The sequence below is a fragment of the Eptesicus fuscus genome, chromosome 13, assembly GCF_027574615.1.
Source record: "Eptesicus fuscus isolate TK198812 chromosome 13, DD_ASM_mEF_20220401, whole genome shotgun sequence".
Taxonomy (NCBI): Eukaryota; Metazoa; Chordata; class Mammalia; order Chiroptera; family Vespertilionidae; genus Eptesicus; species Eptesicus fuscus.
The window spans coordinates 77,623,779-77,646,283 of NC_072485.1; the positions used below are offsets into that span (position 1 = coordinate 77,623,779).

The 22,505-nt window shown below is 55.4% G+C and overlaps 1 protein-coding gene across 1 annotated transcript; it reads left to right on the forward strand.

Annotated features, from left to right (window-relative positions):
• The first annotated feature begins 2,341 nt into the window (after window positions 1-2,341).
• Window positions 2,342-21,619, forward strand: TESMIN (testis expressed metallothionein like protein). Its single transcript, XM_008147015.3, has 9 exons — window positions 2,342-2,352; window positions 2,567-3,094; window positions 4,964-5,116; window positions 6,930-7,050; window positions 9,164-9,237; window positions 12,463-12,554; window positions 15,755-15,857; window positions 18,836-18,996; window positions 20,641-21,619. Exons 2-9 carry the CDS (start codon window positions 2,621-2,623, stop codon window positions 20,828-20,830), a joined length of 1,368 nt encoding a protein of 455 aa, XP_008145237.2. The 5' UTR covers window positions 2,342-2,352; window positions 2,567-2,620; the 3' UTR covers window positions 20,831-21,619.
• Window positions 21,620-22,505: the final 886 nt, after the last annotated feature.

A 22,505-nucleotide genomic window follows, 5' to 3' on the forward strand; every position in this document is an offset into this window, starting at 1 on the left:
TGTGCTAAGCATTGGTTTACACACTGGGAATACAGTGGGGACCCCATGAGGTTCTGACTGTAGATGGAGCTCAGATTCCAGTGGGAGCAGTTAACCAAGAGAACCAGTCAAAACGGTTGTAAGTGTCCAAGGCAGGTAAGGGGACCACGGCGGGTGGATCGAGCAGGAGGAGGGGAGAGTAGCAGGCCCAGGAAGGGGGCTTATTTGGAAACGGGCTTGAGGGGAGACACCCAGCAGGGCTCGGAGAGCAGCGAGTGGCCAGCTTGGTGTCTGGGTGGCTGTGCGCATCAGAGGTGAGGCCTGACACCCGGGAGCATGCTCAGTAAAGATGTCTGATGTGTGAATGAATGGATGGGGCGGTGTGCTTGCGCAGGCTATTCAAGCCACTCGCTTTTTTACTTGGGCTCCTGGATTTACATTAGCTGCCTTCTAGGTCCCTGCAGTTGTACTCTCTTCGCACCCTCCGCCCCCCGGACCCTCCGAACTCTGAGTTCAATATGATTATTACAACCATTAAGTTATTAGCGTAAAGCCGTCTCCACACATATTTATGCAAATCCCCCAGAAAGGACTTCATTCACAGTGACCCGCCTTTGCAAGGCAGCGTGATTAGGGACACCATGGTGCTCAAGGGACTGTCAGCTTTATCTGTGATATTTAAATATTTCAGTAGGGGTTTTTTAATATAATTTTTATAAAGCCATCCTAGTTTTAATCTGAAGAAGCTGCTAGAGCCTTCTATGGAGCCCTGCCCTGTGGATCACAGGAACAGGAAGTGAATGTCCAAAAAGTGGGCGTGAGCTTCCTTTCAAGTCAAGCACGTTTGTAATAAACTAGTTGCGGGGAATATGTTTTAGGTCATTCACATGGCAGGAAAATTCCAACAGGCGTATCTTAATTACATTGTCTTATTTTGAACTAAACTGTAATGCCCCAGAAAAAAAAAATTCAGATAAACCCTAGGACACTTAAGGCTATACCTTGAATTCGGGATTTCTCAACTGCATGAAATTTTCTTGGGATTTCTTGAATGGTAAGGTGTACAGCTAAATGGCAGTATACAGTGTTGCCATCTTGGTTACTGTTTGAAAAGTTTAAACTTGTTTTTAAATAAATTTTTTATTGATTTTTTACAGAGAGGAAGGGAGAGGGATAGAGAGTTAGAAACATCGATGAGAGAGAAACATTGACCAGCTGGCCTCCTGCACACTCCCCACTGGGGATGTGCCCGCAACCAAGGTATATGCCCTTGACCAGAATCGAACCTGGGACCCTTCAGTCCGCAGGCCGACGCTCTATCCACTGAGCCAAACCGGTTAGGGCAAAAGTTTAAACTTTTAAAAGTGAGATTAGGAAGTTGATGTGTTTACATTTTAATTTTACCCAAACAATACTTGCACGTGAAACCCTACCTGAGAGTTATGGTGAATCTTCCCCCCTCGCATCTCCAGAATCCCTTTCAGCTCTGCACTTTGGGTTGGCAGGTTACCCTAGATAACTCTCACTTCTTGCAGCGTTCACTGCTATGGAGGGTGGATTTAGCTCACTCCCCACCCAAAGTGTGCGTCACACTAGTGTGAGCTGTGTCTGGGTTTGCGGGACTCCACCTCCTCCCCAGCATCATAGTCATCAACGTTGGGTGTTTATCTTTGGCTAGGGATACCCAGTTTTCAGTCACACACCCCAAGCTGCAGCACCAAGGATGTGTGTGAAGTGTGTGCTCGGACTGGCCTTCGGTCCACCCGCAGCGATGGTGGGAGGTGGGGGGAGCTCAGGGGGCGGAGCTCTACGGAGCAGAAAAAGTATATTTTAAACACTCAAGTCATAAGTCAAGCGAGGGAGTCCCACCAGCGCTGCATCAGACGGGTCTGGGGGCCTCAGTTTCCGCACCTGAGCCTGGAGCTGCTGAGCTCCAGAGTGTCCTTCCCTGCCCACCTCCACGCCTTGGCTGGTCGCTGGTCCCGGCTTGCTCTCCGCGCACCCCGCCCACTGCCACAGGGCCCGCCCCCCTCGCCTGAGACCCAATCCACTTCCCACCTGCACGCCCCGCCCTGCAGATCCCGCCCACTGTCACAGGCCCCTCCCCCTAGCCTGCGATCCAATCCACTCCCCACCTGCACGCCCCGCCCTGCAGATCCCGCCCACTGTCACAGGCCCCTCCCCCTAGCCTGCGATCCAATCCACTCCCAGGGCCCTCCCCGCTCACGCCCCACCCACCGGCGGGCCCTGCCTCCAATCCCCGCCCATGCGTCGCGCCCCGCCCCTTTCCAGGCCCCGCCCACTCCAACCCAACCCCGCCCCCTTCCACAACCGTTAACCGCCACTCCTGTGCCCCAGCAACCCCAAGGCCAGGTGCGCCCCTCCGAGGAGGCCTGCCGCCGTCGGGTCTCCCAGGGCCCTGGCCCGGCCTCGGGTCTGCAGGCGGGGGGAGGGAGGGCGGGGGGGGGCCCCTAGTCAACCCCTTGGGCGGTTGGATCCCCTGGTCGGGACGGTGGGACCCCTCTCCCCACATCAGCCCGGGGGCCGCGGTGCTGAAGCGCCCTCTTACTTGGCCGCGTCTTTGCAGGTGCGCGGCTCTGCCGATCTCGCCTGGCGCCAGGTGCGGGGTCCCGTCGGGAACATGGACGAGGCGCCCCTGCTGGGCGGGATGTCCAGTCCCGAAGATGAGATGGGGCCGGACCTGTTCGGCGCAGAGGGTCGGTTTGTCTCGGAAAACACAGGCCTGAAAGCGCCGGTGGTGAAGGCGGAGGAGGAGGAGTTCCACGTGTTCAAGGACCCCTACCTGAGCCCCGCGGGCCCCAAGGAGCCCCTGCTGCACGCCTTCAACCCCCCGCTGAGCGCGGACTTCGGGAGCAAGGTCAAGGTGGAGCTGCTGGTGGATGACCACGAGGAGGAGATCCTGGGCCAGTTCCCGAGTCTCGCCGAGCTCGACCCCCTGGAGGACGCGGTGCTCCCCGCGGCCCCGCCGCCCCCGCCGATTTACAACGTCCACCTCCTGTCCTCCCTGCTGACCCCGCACCGGAGTCCTGCCCTCGTGCCCCTGAGCGCCTGGGCCCTGGACGGAGCCGCCCACGCCGGCGTCCGGGTGATCCCAGTAAGATCCGGGGCGGAAATGGGCACGGTACCCCCTCCCCCCGCCCGGAGCAGGGCGGGGAGACCGCTGGCTGCCACCGCAGGTCCCTGTGTCAGCCCCATCCCTGGCTGGCACACAGGTTGCACCCCTTTGTAACCCAAGACACACCAGCCAGCCCAGCCACTCTGCCTGCAGGTGAATTATGTCCTGGGTCCCTGGTTCAAACCTGGCCTAGCCCTGCAGGGGGCGCCCGACAACAGAGGAAGAGGATGGAAAGTGGGTAACCATCCGGGCTGTCACTGGCTTTAGGAAAGGAGCCCTGGTTGTCAGAGTAACTGGAGGAAACAAACGCAGCGTGGTTGAATTTCCATGTTCTTGCCTTTTACTTCCTTCCCCCTTTATATATATATATATTTTTTTTAAACTGGTCTATCTTTTTTTAAAAAAAAAAAATATATATATATATATATATTATTGACTGTGTTTTCAGCCCTCTTTGCATTCTTTTTATTTTTTTAATCCTTGCTCGAGGATATTTTCCTATTGATTTTTATTTTTCTTTCATCTCTCCCTCCCCCATTGATTTTTAGAGAGAGAGAAAGGGAGAAGGAGAGAGGGGTGGGGGGAGAAACATCAATGAGAGAGAGAGACATCAATTGGTTGTCTCCCGTATGTGCCCTGACCAGAGCCGGGGATTGAACTTGCAACCAAAGTATATGCCCTTGACAGAGAATCGAACCCGAGACCCTTGGGTCTGCAGGTCAATGCTCTAACCACCGAGAAAAACCGAGGGCAACCTCCTTACATTCTTATCATTTACCAAGTATCTCCATTTTAAAGCCCTCAATTCTGATGGTAATTTTTTTAACTGAGACTTTTTAGTGTTTTTCTTATTCTGTTGATTTTCAGTAATATCATGGTATTTCTCCCTGTTCTTGGCAATTTGCTGGTGTGTCACTGAGGTGACAGTTGTGTAGAGCATAGCTTAGATACGAAGGTGGCAGTCATTTTACCCTCACTGTTTCACACTCACGTTGTCCTACTGTTCAGTTAGGAAAGCTTTACTACTATCGCTAGCAGCGCATTATAAGTTACATCTATATACGGTATATAAAAGCCTAAGCTACCTTCTGTTCAACTGTCTGGTCGGTAGCTATGACACATAATGGCCACCAGGGGCAGATGCTCCAACCAGTAGCTATGATGTGCACTGACCACCAGGGGGCAGACACTCAATGCAGGAGTTGCCGAGCTGCAGTGACTTGGCAGCTGTGGTTCTTGGGTGACGCACGCAGAATCAGAGAGGAGGGAGCCCAATTCCGGGGTGCATCACCCAAGAACTGCCCTCTCGCTATCTGGGACCCCTCAGGGATGTCAGAGAGCTGGTTTTGGTCCCATCCCCGCAGGCCAGGCCGAGGGACCCCACTGGTGCACGAATCTGTGCACCGGGCCTCTAGTTATAAATATTACCAAACAGCGGCAGGGACTTCGGCTTCATGAGGAAACAGCAAACAATGGACCAGAACGTTCCACAGAGCTGACGGGCCTGCTCTCAGGGTGGTACTGAAGGGTGGGCACTTCAGGAATGTCCCGCTGGCTGCAGCTCCAATGGAGTGGGGGATGGCGAGCAGCTCAGGGGGCGCCGACTGGCCTGGGAGTCTGCTGGGTCACACCGGGCCACATGGAGATCACACCTCTGTGCCCCACGGGCAGGTGGCTCGGGCCCTCAGCCCCACGGAGGCTGGTGGGACGACTGTGGCCGCAGGGAGAGAGAGGGTGAGGAAGGAGGCACGAAGGGCCAAGTGTGACTCCCCAGAGAATGTTCTGTGCTGTGCAGCTGCGGCACCCAATGTCCCCCACGTGGCTTCTGAGCAGCGACTGCTTTTCCAGGTGGAAGTGAAGGAAGGAGGTGGCGCTGTGCCGAGAGAGGGCGTGGAGGAGGCCGCTCTGCAGAACCCTCCGTCCCAGGAGCCCTGCAAGTTCCCGTCCTCGCAGGACGCCGAGGAGGCCCCGGGCGGCTCTCAGAAGGACGCGAACACCATGGTAACCCTGCCGAGAAAGCGGCTGTTGAGTGAATGCTGGGCCTTTACCGCTATGACTGACATTGTTTACCTGTTGAATCAACATTTTGGTTGTCTCATGCAGAGGGACATTAGCGCCTGCCTAATCCTCCCAGCTCTAAGATTCTCACTCCAACCAGATGTAGCAAGTCAAACAAGGACGAGGACATGGCTGTGTTTTTAAGGATAGTGACCACACGTCACATCAGTCAGCGCAGACCCAGGGGCCCGACGGCAGCCGGCTGAGCTGGTGGGAGGCAGGGCTGAGGCTGCTGCCCTCCCTGCCCACCTCCAAGTCCCTAATACCACCAACACTCCCCTCAGACAGGCAGGCAGTGACACCTGTGGTCTACGTGCTACTTTCCTGTAATTCTCTTATCAGGTCTGTAGGGTGGGCGTTATTTTTGTCTTCATTTTATGGCTAAGAAACAGATGTTACACAGTCGCCCTGTACGGCGCCTCTAGGATTCGGGCCCGCCCCAAGCATTCCGTGAGCAAAGAGCCCAACAACCCAGATTGCCCCTCCCCCGCAGCTCTTTACTCTGAGAGAGGAGGCCTTAGCCCTAAGCCCACGCTTTGCCAGGGAATGAACGCGGCTTAGCTCTGGCAGGCGCGACACTCACCTCTCTGTCAGGCCCCCGGGGAATGAGGGCCGAGCCTCTCCGGACACACGGACCAGGTGAGCAGGGTGGGACCTCCTCCTTTTACACCAGACGACGAGTCAGACCCCGGGTGCTCGATGGACAGAGGAGTCTCTCTCTCTCTCATTTTCTCTCTCTCTCTCTCTCTCTCTCTCTCTCTCTCTCTCTCTCTCTCTCTCTCTCGTGTGTGTGTGTGTGTGTGTGTGTGTGTGTGTGAGTGTACGTGAGTGGCTATAATTTAACCCTCCAGACACAAATAAACTCCCACTGAACACGAATGCTGGCCTCTCGTCCAGGGTCAGGGTGCCCGGAGCGCTGCCGGGAGCATGGGCTCCCCTGTGACTGGGGACACTGACCCTTTAGGCTTGAGCTGTCCTGTCTCAGAGCCCAAAGGCCACCTAGGGCAGAAGCACAGCGGCCGGGACCTGTGGTTTCCCATCCGAGGTGGAAGCTGTGTGGGCAAAGCCGCTGCTGCTTCCTGGGCCGGGGCCACCAGCGAGGGCTCCAGCCGGGCTCTGCCTGACCCACATGCCTGAGTGGCGGGCACTTGCCTCTCGGAGGGTTTATTGATGGTCAGAGCCCAGCCAGGTGGCCTGAGGGCTGGCCAGGCCCAGGACCACTGCCGTGGCTTCTTAGAATTTCCCAGTTCTTGGATTAACCTTTTTAAGCTGTGCTTGTAGGAAATAACATGAATAGATGTTTTAAAAAATCCCACATGTTAACTAGTAACACATGAGGGTGGCGGGAAAGAACAATTGTCATGAAATTAAAGAAGATTCTGAGTGGGGCCGGGGCTGGGCAGCTCGGTGCACTCTGCGCTCACGGGGCCTGGAGAAGGAGGCAGCGACCTCGGTGAGCCCACCCACACGTCTCAGAGAGCGTGCTGTGGGCAGGAAATTGGGAACAGATGGGCAGTTTGCCATTTTCCAGGAAAACGTAAATTCGGGATTAAAGCTATGTTCTCGGTGGAAGTTTCTGTGCAACTTTTTTTTTTTTTTATAGCGAAGGTGGAAATTTATTAAAGAGCAAGTACAGACTCCCACATGGGAGGGGGGAAGAATCTCACAGCACAGACTCCCACGTGGGAGGGGAAAGAGTCCTCCTCCCCCTGCCCTGGGGCGGCTTTGACAAGTGAGACCTTGTTTTTCATTCCAGGTGCTATGTCAGTTGAAAGGGGGGACACAGATGCTGTGCACAGACAATTCGAGCGCGAGAGAACTAAAAGCACTCCATCTGGTTCCTCAGTATCAAGACCAAAACAATTCTCTACAGTCAGGTACAAAGTACATTAATTCAAAAATTATGTCATATCTATAAGTTGGTAAGTGAACATGTTTGGCTTTGTATATAGAAAAAAAAGTGAAATAGGCAGTGAGGGTATTAAGGAGGCAATTTGTAAACTCCATGTTCCATAGTAGTGAGCTACGAATAAAAAAACATCTTTATAGACCACTTTATGTGCATTGTACTGACTGTCTCAAATTTTGGGTGGCCGTCCCCTTCTTCCGCTAGCTGTGGACAGCCTGCCATCCTAACAGGTGGCAATTCCTCCCACAGGCGGATGTGCTGGAGGGGCCTGGCTGAAGCATCAGCCTCTCCCAGCTTGGGGGGGTGGGGAAGGTTGGCCCTCAGGTGTGGTATAAACTGCATGTAATGGAAATGCCTTCATATAATCCCCAGGAGTTCTGAAATAACAGCATAAATGCTGACTATCTGACATTCATTTACTCAGAAACTTCTTCAAACTGGCACAATAGTAATAAGCGATATGCAAGTACTTAATTATTCTGTAATGCCTTATGCATGACTAAAGAGAGACTGAATGGCATAGCTCTAGGATTGTGCTTACAGACAAGAATTCTTAAAAACTGCCGAAACCGGTTTGGCTCAGTGGATGGAGCGTCAGCCTGCAGACTAAAGGGTCCCAGGTTCGATTCCAGTCAAGGGCATGTACCTTGGTTGCGGGCACATCCCCAGTGGGGGGTGTGCAGGAGGCAGCCGATCGATGTTTCTCTCTCATCGATGTTTCTAACTCTCTATCCCTCTCCTTTCATCTCTGTAAAAAATCAATAAAATACATTTAAAAAAAAAAAGAATTCTTAAAAACTTGGGCATTTCTCTGTGGACTGTATATATCAGGCGTCCTCAAACTATGACCCGCGGGCCACATGCGGGTGTTTTTGCCGTTTTGTTTTTTTACTTCAAAATAAGATATGTGCAGTGTGCATAAGAATTTGTCCATAGTTTTTTTTAAACTATAGTCCAGCCCTCCAACAGTCTGAGGGACAGTGAACTGGCCCCCTGTTTAAAAAGTTTGAGGACCCCTAGTATATATAATTGCGTTTCTCCAAATCTTGATTTAACCAGAATATTCCCTTACTGGATGATTCACTGCCCATAAATAAGTCAACATTAAACCCAGATGTCACTTCCATGGGCCGGCAGAGTCCAGGGCAGAGAGAGAGATTGTGACCCTCTTCCACCCGCAGTCCCTTCATCCAGGGACAGGCAAGGCCTTCAGGACTGTGCCTTGTCACACGGTGCAGAGCAGGGCTGGGCATGGTCCTCACAGCGGGAGCTTTCGGGCTCTGTTCCCTGTCGGTCAGCGCTGCCTCTGGTCCTCGCACAGGCAGGGGTTCTTTCCCAAATCCCCGCTTCTGGCCCGCGGCAAGCCCTAGTGCCTTTAGATCCGCAGGAGGACTTCCTTGTCAGTGACCCTGATTGCCTTGCCTAGTCCCCTTTGTTAAGCTATAAACATGCTAAGTGTCAGCATGAAATAACTGCATCCTGGCCTAAGTCTGAAGGCAGCATACTCAGAGGCTGCAGGTGGGTGATTCGGGAGACGAAGGCACATCTCTCCTTCCCTTGGGGCCCACCAAGCCCTAGTGTCTCAGGAATGGTTGTCACTGTGCCCTCGGGCCCAAGATACACCCATCAGCTCTGCTCCTCAGGTAGTTTGGGCTAAATAGCCTGATCAGTATTTACAGCCTAACAACTTAGCAACCAGCTGAAAGAGAAAACACATAAATGGAATATTTCACCTGGTGACCAACAGATGTCGCTGTGCTTGCTTTGAAAATAAAATTTCTGGCGGCTTGCTGGCGAGTTTGCTGCCTACTCCAGGGTACCTCAACCAGCAGTTTGGGAACCTGGGTATGCAACATTGTTTAGGATAGACAATCCCTGGAGCTCAAGCTAAGTAGCTCTATGGCAAAGAAAAAGGGTGTGATTAGTAAAAACTTACACTGACTTGAAAATTTTTATAGGATAAAAAACAAAGAGGATGATGATAAATCCATGATACATTTTCATGTTTGAACTTTCTTCTGTGTGTACGTGGAAGAAAAAAAATATATGGTGCCAATTAATTCTAATTGTCTTCCTTACAGATGTCCCTAAACCAGTGACTACGTTAGTAGGAAGGTTTTTGCCAGTGCCAGCAAAAGTGAATCTCATTACACAAGTGAGTCATGTTTTAACAAAACAACAACAACTGGGCATTATTGTCTTGAAATTTTGATGGTCAAGGTTGGAATTTCTCTGGAAATATAATTATCCTCCATTTAAAGGTCCACAGTGAACCATTTACCAAGTATTCAGCCCCGTCCCCACAGTGACAGGCCTGAGAGGGGTGGGTCCGTCCAAGACGCGGCTCTTTGTCCCCCTGTGAAACGGCTTGTCCTTTCCCGGGCCCTCAGACCATCCTCCGCCCGTTTGCTGAACTTGCCCGGGGGGTCCTGCATCAGCACTGCCACCATTTGATCTAGAGTCTAGACCATCCTCACCTTCCTCAGTGTGATGAGAATGCTTTTTTAAAATTTATAATTGCACTATAGTGTGCATATATTAAATATAACTACAAGACAAATATTATCTTTTCCCTAAGTATTTGTTTAATTTTTTATTGGTTTGAGAGAGAGAAACATTGATTTGTTGTTCCACGTATTTATGCCCTGACTGGGGAGTGAACCTACAACCTTGGTGTAACCAGACGACACGCTAACCACCTGAACTACCCGGCCAGGGCTTTCCCAATATAAAATGTCACCTCCCCGGAAGAGCCTTCCATAATCCACTGTCACCGCACGCCTTCCGTTCTCTGCACAGCACTAGCGCGCTCTGTTTTAGGGTGTGCGCACGTGTGTCTGCACATCCATTCCGGGACGCGAGCTCCGCAGGGGCAGGGATCTCGTGCGTCTCGTTTGTCTCTAAACTGAGAACGGGAACAAGCCTGGCACTACAGGGCATCACTCCCTTCAACAGGGGTGCAGGTCTGAGCACCTGGGTTACATTAGTGAGCTAAACGCGAAGTGAACCCCCAAAACAGAGCAACCTAAGACACAGGACTCTACGCTCCTGCAGGAGACAGACAGCAAACAGACCCAATAAGGGATCACCCTGTGCGCCAGGACAGCAAAGGATGGGCACGGGCATGGGGGTCCCTGCGAGGAAGGCGGCCCGTTGGCTCCATTGAGAAGGTCTTGAAAGACGGAGGGAGGGAGCCATGTGGTGCCTCGTGGAGGAAGATTCCAGGCAGGGCCCAGCACGGAGAGCAGGAGAACAGCGGGGCTGGGGTGAGGGAGCGAGAGGAAGAGGAAGGTGATGGAAGGGCTGTGCCTTCACTGGGCTTAAAGGGGCCGGCCCAGAGGAGGGCAAGGCCAGTGGTAAACGGCTGCCCTGACGATCTCAGGCGGGGAGGGGGTGGGGGGGGGGGCGGGCAGTGGACGTGGCCAGAAGTAGCGGCTCCTCAGGATACCTCGACGGCTGCGCCCATGTTTGTGAGAGGCTGGGTGTGGGAATCAGCTGAGCCAAGGATGCCAGGGTCTTCAGCCTGAACACGGCAAGGGGGAGTGTCCTCGGAGCTGAGAGAGGGGAGTGGGGGGCAGCTTGCGTGCCCCTGGGAGTGTGGAGTTCGGGTCTCAGAGGGAGGAGTCAGCGCACCTGGGATTGACAGCCACCAGACTAGAGATTTCTGAGCACGTGGGTTTAGTTAACATTTGTTGAGTAAATGTTTCTCAAATGATACAATAGCCAGGAGGGAAGGGTTGCTAATGAGACATCAAATGCTCATGAGTCTAATGGTCCTGTGAGCGCCCGACTCAGTCCGTTCCTACCGCCCTGCACCTCCTCCCTCCTGGCCGCCCACACCACCCCCAACCCTCCTCGCTGCCTCAGCTCGAAAGGCCCACGTTGCACTGCTCTTCCTCCTCTGAGCTCTTGAATGACAAATGCCCTCTAGACCACAGCTCCTCCGGCTTTCCCTGGCTGTGCTCACTCTTGTCCCCATGTTGGCCCCCCTGACTTCTTCCCCTGTGGACCTGGGGCAATGATCCCAGCAGTGCGTTGGCTGCATCCCTGGAGCCCCTGCTTCCTTGCCAACCCCCAGTTCCCAGTGTTGTTAGAGCCTCGCTCCTCCAGGTGAGCTTCGAGGACCCGCAGCGTGGGCACCCCTGCAGCTGTCCAGGTGACGTGGGTTTCCTGTCTCCGTCCGGGGTGGCCAGACGCCGCTGAGGAAGGCTGTGGGTTCTCGCAAAAGGTGGCCCTAGATTTGCTGCCTGCGTGGTACTCAGAAGACATTTCTTTTTCTCTGCTTTACTTTGGGCCTAAGCAGAGGGGAGGAAAGAAACTGTACCTGGTTTATGCAAAGAATGGCCTCAACCCCGTGAGATCCTTTCTCCAAAAGAATCGCAGCTCTTTGGACGGCTACGTGGGGACGGGTGTCTGGGACGGCAGGAAGCGTTGGCTGGAGTAACTCGCGGGCACGTCCCTCCCGTAAACCGAGTCCCGTATTAAGTTGGAGGCTTTGCACAGAGGAGTTGGACCAGGGAGGTTGCTCGGTGTCCTCGAGCCCCAACAGGCAGCGGTGACACACAATTTAAAAAGAGGCGAAAGGGGGACAACGAGGAGGATGGGTAAAATGGTGTTTTCCCAGACCGCCTGCTTAAGGAAAGCTTATTTTTAAATTTCAAGTTTTCAGGGGAGGGACAAGGATAGGATGTGTAGCTGTGATACAGACAATCTCAAAACCCAAATGTCCCCAATACCTTCCATTTCTTCAAGCTCTGATAGGGAGAAAAGTAGGTCAGCGATTTCGCTGGCTCTTCCCTCCCTGGGAGCCGGGCTGCTGAGGAACAAAGGCAATAGCTGGAAGCAGGAGAGCCAAGGCCAAGGGTAAAGCAGAGGTTACCACGCTGCTTTTGAATTTGTTAACGTTGACTATGAAATGCTCCTTTTGAATAGATGAGTAACTAATGGCTGCTAATGAGACATCAAGATCTCTCATGTTATACTAAGGACATAATAATAATGGCCATTTTTAGTTTACAGAAACGGGTAATTGAATTTATTTCACAAAATGAAAAAAATGTCCAATACAATGTTCTGGCCAGCGGCTGACCGCAGTGTGTGCTGCCTGCCTGCCAGCTGGTCGGTGGCCTGGCCCTGGGTCCCAGACCCCTCCCCCGGCCCCAGTCAGGGTCTGTGGCCTCAGCTCCCGTTGTGGCCACCACCTGGCCTGAGCCTTCTGGGCTTGTGGCCCGTTCCTGCTAACAGACCCAGACTTGTTGGAAAGGGATTGTGGGGTAAAAGCAGGAGGAAAAGGATTGTTTTTCTCTGTAGCGAGGGGCTGACTGGGAGGAACTTTTAAAACATCCACTAATTCAAAATACGCCGGCCTGACTCTCTGCAGCTGGACCACGGAGCCCAGCCGGCCGCTGCCTCGGGGCCGGCTCTGCCCTCGGGACCAGCCCTCCCCGGACCGCCCAGGATAACTCTGGCCGGGTAAGGACCAAAGCCATCAACTGTCACTCATTCAGGAATGTAAGAGGCTCTCTCGGGTACATTTGTCATTTTCTCCCAGTGGAAAAATGAGCTTTCCTGCAGCTTCATGAGCAATAAAGGGCTTTTGGATGGAGCAGCGCCACGACAGGGTCGCGTGCGTGGGGTTGGTGTCGCTCGGCTGTTTCACATGGGTTCACGTGAGCTGTTGTTCTCTTTCTGTTTCGCTGTCACCCGCGTAAGCAGAGGGGTGGCAGGACTTACTGTGTGGATGTGGTCTTGTTGCGCCTTCCCCACGAGGTCCCTCCCGCTCCCCAGCAGCGCCGGCGGCGAGGCGGTCTCCAGGGGACGGGCTGCACTGCCTGCCTGGGACTCGATGGCCATTTTCAAGTGGTGGCTGGAATTGCAACTCGGTCAATAGCCCAGCTGGTTGAAACTCTGTTCACATTCACAGACCAGCCGTGGACGGGCAGCCCTTTCCGCGGTGGAGACCTCTGTCTGGCCGCCAGGAGCGCGGGCACTCAGCCGCAGGCGCGGGCGTGGGCCTGAAGGAGGCCAGCCGGGCAGTGGGAGGGGCTCCTGCGGTGCTGCCCAGGGGCACGGGTCACCGGGCGGGCGGGCGCGGGCAGTGGGAGCGGCCAAGGAACCCCCGTCAGTTCTGGAGGCTGCGTGGCTGTGAGGAGTGAGCACCCACGGTCGATCAACTTCAGTTAATCCCCTGAGCTGTGGTCGGCAAACTGCGGCTCTCGAGCCACATGCGGCTCTTTGGCCCCTTGAGTGTGGCTCTTCCACAAAATACCACGGCCTGGGCGAGTCTATTTTGAAGAAGTGGCGTTAGAAGAAGTTTAAGTTTTAAAATTTTGATTCTGAAAAGAAATTTCAATCGTTGTCCTGTTGATGTTTGGCTCTGGTGACTGATGAGTTTGCGGACCGCTGCCCCGGAGGAAGACGAGGCTGTTCTCCGGGCTCCCCTCGGGGGGCGCTGCGCTGTTGTCCTGGTCCTGTGGTCGCGGCCAGCACAGCGCACTGTGGCCCTGCCGGCCGCGGGCAGGTGTGGTTGCGCAGCACCACGAGAGGGTCATGGGCCCCAAGACACTGCTTCCCCTCCTTGTCATCGGGAGCTGCTGTGTGCTTTGGCGCAGCCAGGACCCCAAGGGGACCGGCTCCCACAGCCACGGCACCGCCCCGTCCCTCCCTCTGGGCGCCGCTGGAGGACGTGGGGGCAGAGCCGCGGTGAGGGATCCTCCCTGCAGCCCACTTCTCCCGGCCCCTCCCCCTCTCCAGCCTCTGCCAGGTTTTCTCACTCAGCACAGTCTCCTTTTTTGGAAGTAATTGTACAGGTCATAACAGATGTTTCTGTTATGAATGATGTGCCAGGAACAGCATGAGCTTTGTGTTCGTATTTTTTTGCTGCAAATAATTACTTGATTTGCTGTCACTGCGCGGACCCAGCGGGTTATCTTCACCTGAACGCCCTGTGCTGCGGCCTGGTGTCCGCGGTGAGGGGCGGTCAGGATTGCTGCCGCTCCGTTCTGGCCGGCCCCGGCCCACAGCTCGCACATCTTAGGATCTTCATCAGCTTCCTTTTTGATTTCCACAAGACAAGGCCGTGCCGGGTCTGAGACCCCAGGAAGGAGCTCTGTTCGGACGCGTTTTACTGAGTGGGGATGTGGGCACGGTCAGCGCGGGGTCTGGCCGCCGGGGAATGGGTGAATTCACTCCCAGGCGTCCTTCAGAGCTGGGTGTGATGCTCACTTACTGACTAGCTTATCAGGCCGACAAAAGTCCGTCCGCCACCGGTGTCGTTCCAGTGATCCAGCACCAGCATCGGTGTGAATTCTGACGCAGCGTGCCTGCTGTTATTTTTGGTAACGTAATGACGACTACAATAAAGAACATGAAGTTTCCGCTTTCCTGGAAACTTTTCTTTTAAAATATGTTTGTATTGATTCAGAAAGGAAGGGAGAGGGAGAGGGAGAGGGAGAGAGAGAGAAGCCTCAGTGATGAGAGAGGCGGTGAGTGGTGGGGGGGGGGGTTGCTCATGGGGAAGCGGGGAAGGGGCTCCGGAGCTGGAAGTGCCACAGCGGCTGGGAGCTGGCGCAGTGACGAGGTCTTTCCGTTTTCCAAGGAGGAGGTGGTTGATTGCGAGTAAGGGGCGTAGTGTGAACCCTGTCACACGTGTGTCCTCAGCACGAGAGACAGTAAGACAAAGCCTAGAGCAGTGCGGCCGCCGGGTCCCCGCGTCTTCTCTCCCAGTCGGGGTCTCCCCTGCCGCGGCGGAGGGGTGGAGTCAGCTGATGGGAAGATGGCTCCTTATTAACTCACTAGAGGCCCGGTGCACGAAATTCGTGCACGGGGGTAGGGGGGTTCTCCCTCAGCCCAGCCTGCACCCTCTCCAATCTGAGACCCCTCGAGGGATGTCCAACTGCCTGTTTAGGCTCAATCCCGGTAGGATTGAACCTAAACAGGCAGTCGGACATTCCTCTCACAATCCAGGACTGCTGGCTCACGACTGCTCGCCTGCCTGCCTTCCTGATTGCCCCTAACCGCTTCTGCCTGCCAGCCTGATCACCCCCTAACCACTCCCCAGACAGCCTGATTAATGCCTAACTGCCCTCTCCTACAGGCCTGGTCACCCCTAACTGCCCTACCCTGCAGGCCTGGTCACCCCTAACTGCCCTTCCCTGCAGGCCTGGTCACCCCTAACTGCCCTCCCCTGCAGGTCTGGTCCCCCCCAACTTCTCTCCCCTGCAGGCTTGGGTCCCCCCCAACTGCCCTTCCCTGCAGGCCTGGTTGCCCCTAACTTCCCTCCTCTGCTGGCCTGGTCACCCCTAACTGCCCTCCCTTGCAGGCTTGATCACCCCCAACTGCCCTCCCTTGCAGGTCTGGTCCCTTCCAACTGCCCTCCCCTGGCCTGATCACTCACAACTGCCCTCCCTTGCAGACCTGGTCCCTCCCAACTGCCCTCCCCTGCTGGCCATCTTGTGGCGGCCATATTTGACCACATGGGGGCAGCCATCTTGTGTGTTGGAGTGATGGTCAATTTGCATATTACTCTTTTATTAGATAGGATGTTTCCACCCCAACCTGCTGTGTTCCTGGGACAACAGCAATGGGGCCAGGGGCAGGGGCATCCGTGGACATTTCCGGGAGGCTGTTTGACTCGGCCACGGCCTGTGACACGCTGTGTGACTGTCCCCCAGGTACTGCGACTGCTTTGCCAGCGGGGACTTCTGCAGCAACTGCAGCTGTGATGCCTGCTGCAGCACCTTCCGCCACGGACTCGAGCGCTTTAAGGCCCTTCAGGTAAGGAACCCTCCCCGTCAGTGAACGCATCTCCGAAGCACTGCCTGTATCGGAGGCCTAAGAGCCAGCTCCAGAGATTCTGCACTTCAGTTTGGGGAAAGCCGGGTGTTGAAGAATGTACACCGAACGTGACTGTCCCGTGGGGCGCCCCAGGTCTTGGAAGGTCCTGATTCCAGAACACGCACCTGTCCACGTTGTCTCGCCCTAAGAAATGGGGTCATACATGTAGCAGAGAGGCCCACGTTGGAGCAGCGTGCTCTGCAGACGTGTGGCTAGTCCACTGTCCGGGGGGAGAGGGGAGACCTCTCGGCCATCACGAATGTCTCAATTGTGCTCCAGGGCGTCTGGGTGACGGGGAGAACCTGGGCTTCCTTCAAGGGCCACCGCCCTGCAGGCCGCTTGCTACAGGCTACACGCGGGAGCCTGCAGGCCGCCCCTTCTGTGGACACACAAGGTGCCCAGAGCAGGGAGGACGGTGAGGCTGGGCGGGGCCTCGTTTGCACAGCGGATGAGGCCATCGCCGCGGACGGGGATTGCCGTGCGCCATGGCTGGTCAGTTCATCATTCCTGCAATAGTCCGATTCCCCTCCTGAATTAGAGACACATTTGTTGGAAATGATGACACACATGACTTCGTGTAGCAGCACTGTCTTTCGGGTAAAGGCACCGGCTGCGGCGTAAGAAGCTTTATTTGAGGAGTGGTGGGATTCCCGTGCGTGCTGATAGGAGCACAAACCGGTACAACCACTGCGGGGAGCTGTTTGGCACCAACTACTACAGCTGACCCTGGGTGTGCTATCGCCCCGCAGTCAGCTTCTAACAGCACAGCCGATGGAAAGGTCCACCAGAGCCTTTACGAGAAGGCCCCCAACAGCTTCACTCCTAACAGCCGCAGACCGGACACGACCCGAGCGTCCGTCCATGGTAGGGCGGGTGAGCCTGTGAGGGCTGGCGTACCCGGAATGCTGGCCGTCCGCGGGGCAGGAAGGAGGAGAGCTGTGTGCAGCAGCGGGAGGAAGCCAGGCGGAAAGGGTACACGCTGCCTGATTGCACCTGCGGGAAGTTCCAGCAGAGGCGGAACAAAGCCCCAAGTCAGGACAGGTCCCCCTGGGGGCTGCCGATGGGCCGGCGCCATCGGAGTTGTGGGGCTGGGCCGTCCTCTAACCTGGCCTGGGCGGGGCACAGGGCACAGCCTGTCAGAGTCCTGGCTGTCCTGCAGCTCGGAGGGAAACGCACCTGCAGCCTCGCTCCGGGCGGCAGGTCCCGGGGCCCAGGTCCCAGCTGCCAGCCTGCGGACAGGACGGGACGGGACTGCGCTGTGACTCGTGTCTGTTTATGAAGAGCATCGGGTCACGCTGTTATTAAGAACATGTGCACATCTGTATGTAGAGGGAAGGTAGGGAGAGGGATAGGACATGTAAACAAGCCGGATAAAAGGAGCAAGCCCAGCGCCCGAGACCCAGGCTCGGTGGCCTCGGAGTCGATGCTACCACTTGCCGTCTGCTATGCAACCTCCGGCGCCTCAGTTTCTGCATCTGTAAGGCCAGGGCAGCAGTCGTGCGCACGCCCCATGCGGCTGTGTCGGTCCCACGGGAAGATGGGGAACGCGGCGCTGGGCAGTAGTGAGCCAACGGCAGGGCCCCGGGGCCCCCCTGTCTTAGGAAAAGCAGCGAGAAGCCCTGGGAGGAGATGCGTCCACAGACACAGCCACCCCCTTGGCATCTTCACCAGCCATTCGTTCTACAGCAAAAGCCCAGCCAACACATGACGCGGACGCTCGGGGGTGGGAGGGAGCAAGCCCGAGAGGCTGCCTGCAGGAGACCCCAGCGCGTGAACCGAGTGAATGGAAGGGCGGTGCCTTTCTCACTGTGGCTCCTCCAGGGAACAGCGAGAGCCAGTGACAGGCAAAGCTGACCTGGGGCTGGGAGGGGACCCCCAACCCACGTACATGACCTTGACAGGGAATCGAACCCTCGACCCTTCGGTGCATGGGCTGACCTCCAACCACTGAGCACATCGGCCAGGGCTGTGAGCGTCGTTTTAAAAAAGCTGTCATAAAAGCTCAGACATACGAAAGGCCTCCTGATTTCGGAGATAGTCGCTGGAAGGTCCAGCAAGCAGACCTAGCCGTCCCCCCACCTTTACCCCGTGCGGATCCTGAAAATACAGTCACAACTGGTGCAGAGATAGGAATCCTAATCCAGGCGCTGTGGCTTCTCCCTGCTCCTCACTGCGCCCTGCTGGCTGCCGGGTGACGCTGGGTCAGCCGCGTGCCTGCCCAGCCACGGCCACGTGAGGTGCAGGGGACCTGTAGTCCCTGGCATTATAGAGTGACTAAAAATCCCGAGAAACCGCCTGTGCAAAACACCCAGAGGTGCAGAATAAAACACACCGGACACCCTTTGAGCGGGAAGGAACGGAGGGCAATGGCAGGGGTTGGGCAGAGAGGAAGCTGGAAACCCCAGTGTCCCAGGGCACGAGCAAGGGCTTGGACCCAGGCTTGCTGGACACAGCCGGTACCCCTCCCTGCCCCCGGGGTGCATCACTGCCGTGTAACAAGGAATAAAGCCCACCCACTGGGAGTGAGGAAGCCTGCCCCAGAACACCCAGCGCAGGCCGGCCGGCGGCCTCAGACTCCTCCGCCCGCCCGTCTTCTGCCTCAGTGGGAGCACGCGGTGCCCTCAGCTGCGGCCACGGTGAGAACCGAGCTGGGATTGTGTAACCAGCTGACGCAGCTGCATTCAAAACCAGAGTTAGCGCCCCCTGGGGACCCACCCACACTCGCCCAGCCTCCCAAAGCCCCTCCCCACCCCGTCAGGGCACCACCGTGTCCCCTCTACAGCGGCACCACGGGCTCCTCTCACTCCTGCGCTTTTGGTATGAAAATTGCAGATTACGTGCACACGCAAACATAAAGCTATTGAAGGTCCAAACGGAGTTTGTTCTGGATGGATTGTAGGACAATTCTCTATTTCCAGGCCAAAATCATGTGCTCCTCTATCTGCAAATGCACTGGCTGCAAAAACTATGAAGAAAGCCCCAAACAAAAACCGCTAATGGCCGTGCCAAACTACATGGAAGCTGGCAGTTTTGAAGGCAGCCATCACGTGTCAGGACTACCCAGATTCAGGAAGGAGAGGTAGGTGCTCGGAACTGACCTCCTGACGGGGACGGGGCTAATCTGAGGGAGTTCATTCACTCACTGGAAGGGACGTGCCTGTCTGCAGGGCGGGCGCCAGGGATTGGACGAGGGTGCCGTCCCCCCTTCCAGACTCACCCTGGATCCACACTGTCCTCAGAGGCCCCGCTGCTTTGTCCTGTTTGTCCTCCGAGCAGGAGCCACCAGCAGGCCGCTGGCCTCGGGCTGCGGGGGCCTGGCGTCCAGACAGCAAACCTCTGAGCCGCGCGTCCCCGTCCCCGTCCCCGTGTGGTGGTAGCGGAGAGATGCTCAGGGCGCAGGCTGGGGCCTCCCCAGCGCGATGAGCCCATGTAGTTGGATTTTTCCCATTAATTATTCTGCGGCCGTATGGTGGTCCCCGTGGGTCTCAAAGACGGAATAATAACTTCACTATATGTTGGACTAGATTCATTTAAAAAACGCCTTTGCGTTCAAATGTTATTTTGTTGAAAAGCCACGTTCATGCTTCTTTGCTTAGAGACATCAGAGGTGGCATCACTGTGTCAGTGGACGCTGACCAGGCGTGGCCTAGTCCTCTGTGAAACTGCAGGGACAGTGTGACAGCCTTCCCCGGACCGCGTGTCCGATGGAGAGTGACGAGGGCTCCAAGCCATGGACTCTGGTCTCAGTGTAATGGCTCTGCCCTGGGCAGCCCTGTTCTCTCACCTTCAACTCAGTTCTTGCGTGTTACCTTTGTGGAGAGGTTTTTGTTTTGTTTTTTAAGTATGTTTATTTTATTAATATATTTTTATTGATTTCAGAGAGAGAAAGGGAGAGGAAGAGAGAGAGAGAATCATTGACCAGCTACCTCCTGCACACCTCCCACTGGGGATTGAACCCACAGTCTGGGTATGTGCCCTTGACCGGAATCGAACCTGTGGCCCTTCAGTCTGCAGGCCAAGGCTCATTCACTGAGCCAAACCAGCTAGGGCTGTGGAGAGATTTTAACATCTATCCAGTCCCAACATCTATCTCTATTTTCATAACCCAACACTTTTTAATTCTTAAGAGTTTTCCTAATTGTTCAACGTGAGCAGGCCTTGAGCTCCTGGGGACGTGGCTGCCCCTGCAGGACACAGCCCAGCGTCTTGCAGGTCCTTGTTCAGGGTCCATTGGGCAGTCAGAGCAAGCGCACCCCAGGGGTGACAGACGAGGGAGTCCTCAGAGCCACCGGGGCTCCCCAGTCCCATGCGCACCTGTGGGGGAGGCAGGCGCCCAGTAGGGCTGCGCAGCCCTGCACGGCGCTGGGACCCAGGCTGCTTGTCCGCAGGGACTGGTCTTGTCTGAGGTTCCAGCTGCTGCTCCTGCCCAGCCACGGGCTGGACCAGAGCCCAGGCCTCTGGGTTTGTGAGGATCTAATTTTGAGAAACTTAGAATCGACCACGAGAGGGATGTCAAGAAGCTGACAGATGTACCTCTCTCTATATTTTCCTCTAAAAGCAGTCCTCCATGTTATTCTGGTGAATAGCTTTCAGTGTCAGGAAGACAGCATTTGGTTTTGCCAGTGACAGTCTGAGATGCATGACAAGCCGGTCCCCTTGAACACAGCCGGCATTTAGGAGCAGCCGGGCCTCTGACCGTGGCCTTGACTGTGTGTCTCTGCAGGCGGTCCTCGTGCATCTCCTGGGAGGTGGTGGAAGCCGCGTGCGCCTGTCTGCTGGCTCAGGGCGAGGAGGCGGAGAAGGGGCGCTGCTCGGAGTGCCTGGCCCAGCAGATGGTCCTGGAGGAGTTCGGGAGGTGCCTGTCCCAGATTCTCCACATCGAGTTTAAGTCCAAAGGGTTGAAGATGGAGTAGAGAAGGTGGGGAGCAGAGGGGAGCCGCGGGTCTGCGCTTAGGGTTCCGGGGATCCATGGAGGAGGAGGCTGCTTTAAGGAACACCAGGCCGGTCTGTGTCCACAGCTGCACCGTCGAGGTGGGGCGCTCCCTCTGCGCCAGGGGACCCGGGGGCTTAGTCTGGGAGGGTTTGGCATCCACAGCCCCTGTGTGAGGAGGGGCGTGACTGACAACATGGCGGGGCCAGGAGGGAGCATGGGCTCCCGTGAGCCTGGGCACCTCTGCACCCACACCCAGTGCTGGTGGGGACACCGGGCGGAGAGGAGAGTCACCCTATTGACCTCATCCCCTCAGGGAGTTTCCTCCGGAGGCTTCTCTGCATAAAAGCCATAACAATTTCCCCCAAATTCTTAGAAATGACGTCTCCAGGTGGGCTGCTGAGATACACCCTGAGATCTCGAGAGAACCCTTGAACACCCACGGAATCTGAGTGCGGATGTGTCCCAGGGCCGAGGGGTTATCAGCCCGGCTAACGCCCGGACACCGAGGGACAGCGGGCCCCCCGGCCGCGCTTCCATCCGTAGCGTCTTGAGTTGTGGGACTGAAATTTATCTAGTTTCTTAGGTGTTTCTATTTGAATTGTGGGAAAGCTCTATTATCCAGTTAACTTCTCCATGATCACTGGTAAGCTATTGTTGTTGGTAGAGTATGGTTAAACGACTGGTTTGCAGAAAGTAGCAGGTAATATTAGCTGTTAAGTTGACTCCTTTGGTTCTATTATAAAAGCAAAGAATAAAAATTTCAGCTGTCTCCTGTGGCTGTAATTAGCTTAGTGACTGAAAATACACTTCGCCATGTTTCTGTGTGTGGATGGGACTGGCCCCGCAGACAACCTTCGGAAGCTCATTGCAGGCACAGCAGAGGGGGCAGTGTGGCTGGGGGCCTCTGGCGCATTGGGGAGCAGGAGCAGGAGCTGGAGCAGGCCAGCAGAGCGATATTAGGAACAGCCTCCTTCTGATACTTCATTTCTCTGTTTCAATCCCCTTGTCTCCCACCCGGACCCAGACTCTGAGGCGAAAGCCCAGGGTAGAGGCAGAGCTGTGAGACCGCGAGTTCTCGGGAGCGAAGCAGGAGTAGAGGGGGACACCGCTGCCGAGGGTCACCAGCCCCACCGCACCCTCGGCGGAAGGGGGCCGGCGATGAGGCTGTGACTCGTCCTGGGGCGGCCTGCCTTCTCAGCAGGGCAAATGGCAGTACCTGCCAGCCACACAGGTGGTTTTAAAATTTCTAGTCAACACATTTTAAAGAAGTGAAAAGGAACAGGTGAAATTCGATTTAATAATCTTTAAACATTTTTATTGATGTCAAAGAGGAAGGGAGAGGAGAGAGATAGAAACATCAATGATGAGAGAGAATCATTGATCAGCTGCTTCCTGCACACCCCACACTGGGGATCCAGCCTGCAACCCCAGCATATGACCTGACCAGGAATTGAATTGTGACCTCCTGGTTCATAAGTCAATGCTCAACCACTGAGCCACACCAGCCAGGCCAATTTAATGATGTTTTATTTAACCCAATATATCCAAAACACTATCATTCCAACATGTAACCAAAATAGAAGTGGCTGTGCTGTTTCCCATTCTTTGTGCAACAATCCTCAACATCCAGGGAGTGTTTTGCACTCACCACCATC

What these genes read in the sequence shown, in the direction of transcription:
- TESMIN (XM_008147015.3), top strand. Translation starts at nt 2,621, where the DNA reads ATGGACGAGGCGCCCCTGCTGGGCGGGATGTCCAGTCCCGAAGATGAG. An exon ending in AAACAATTCTCTACAGTCAG is followed by an intron (nt 7,051 to 9,163) that starts GTACAAAGTACA and finishes TCTTCCTTACAG; the next exon opens with ATGTCCCTAAACCAGTGACT. An exon ending in CCCAGATTCAGGAAGGAGAG is followed by an intron (nt 18,997 to 20,640) that starts GTAGGTGCTCGG and finishes GTGTCTCTGCAG; the next exon opens with GCGGTCCTCGTGCATCTCCT.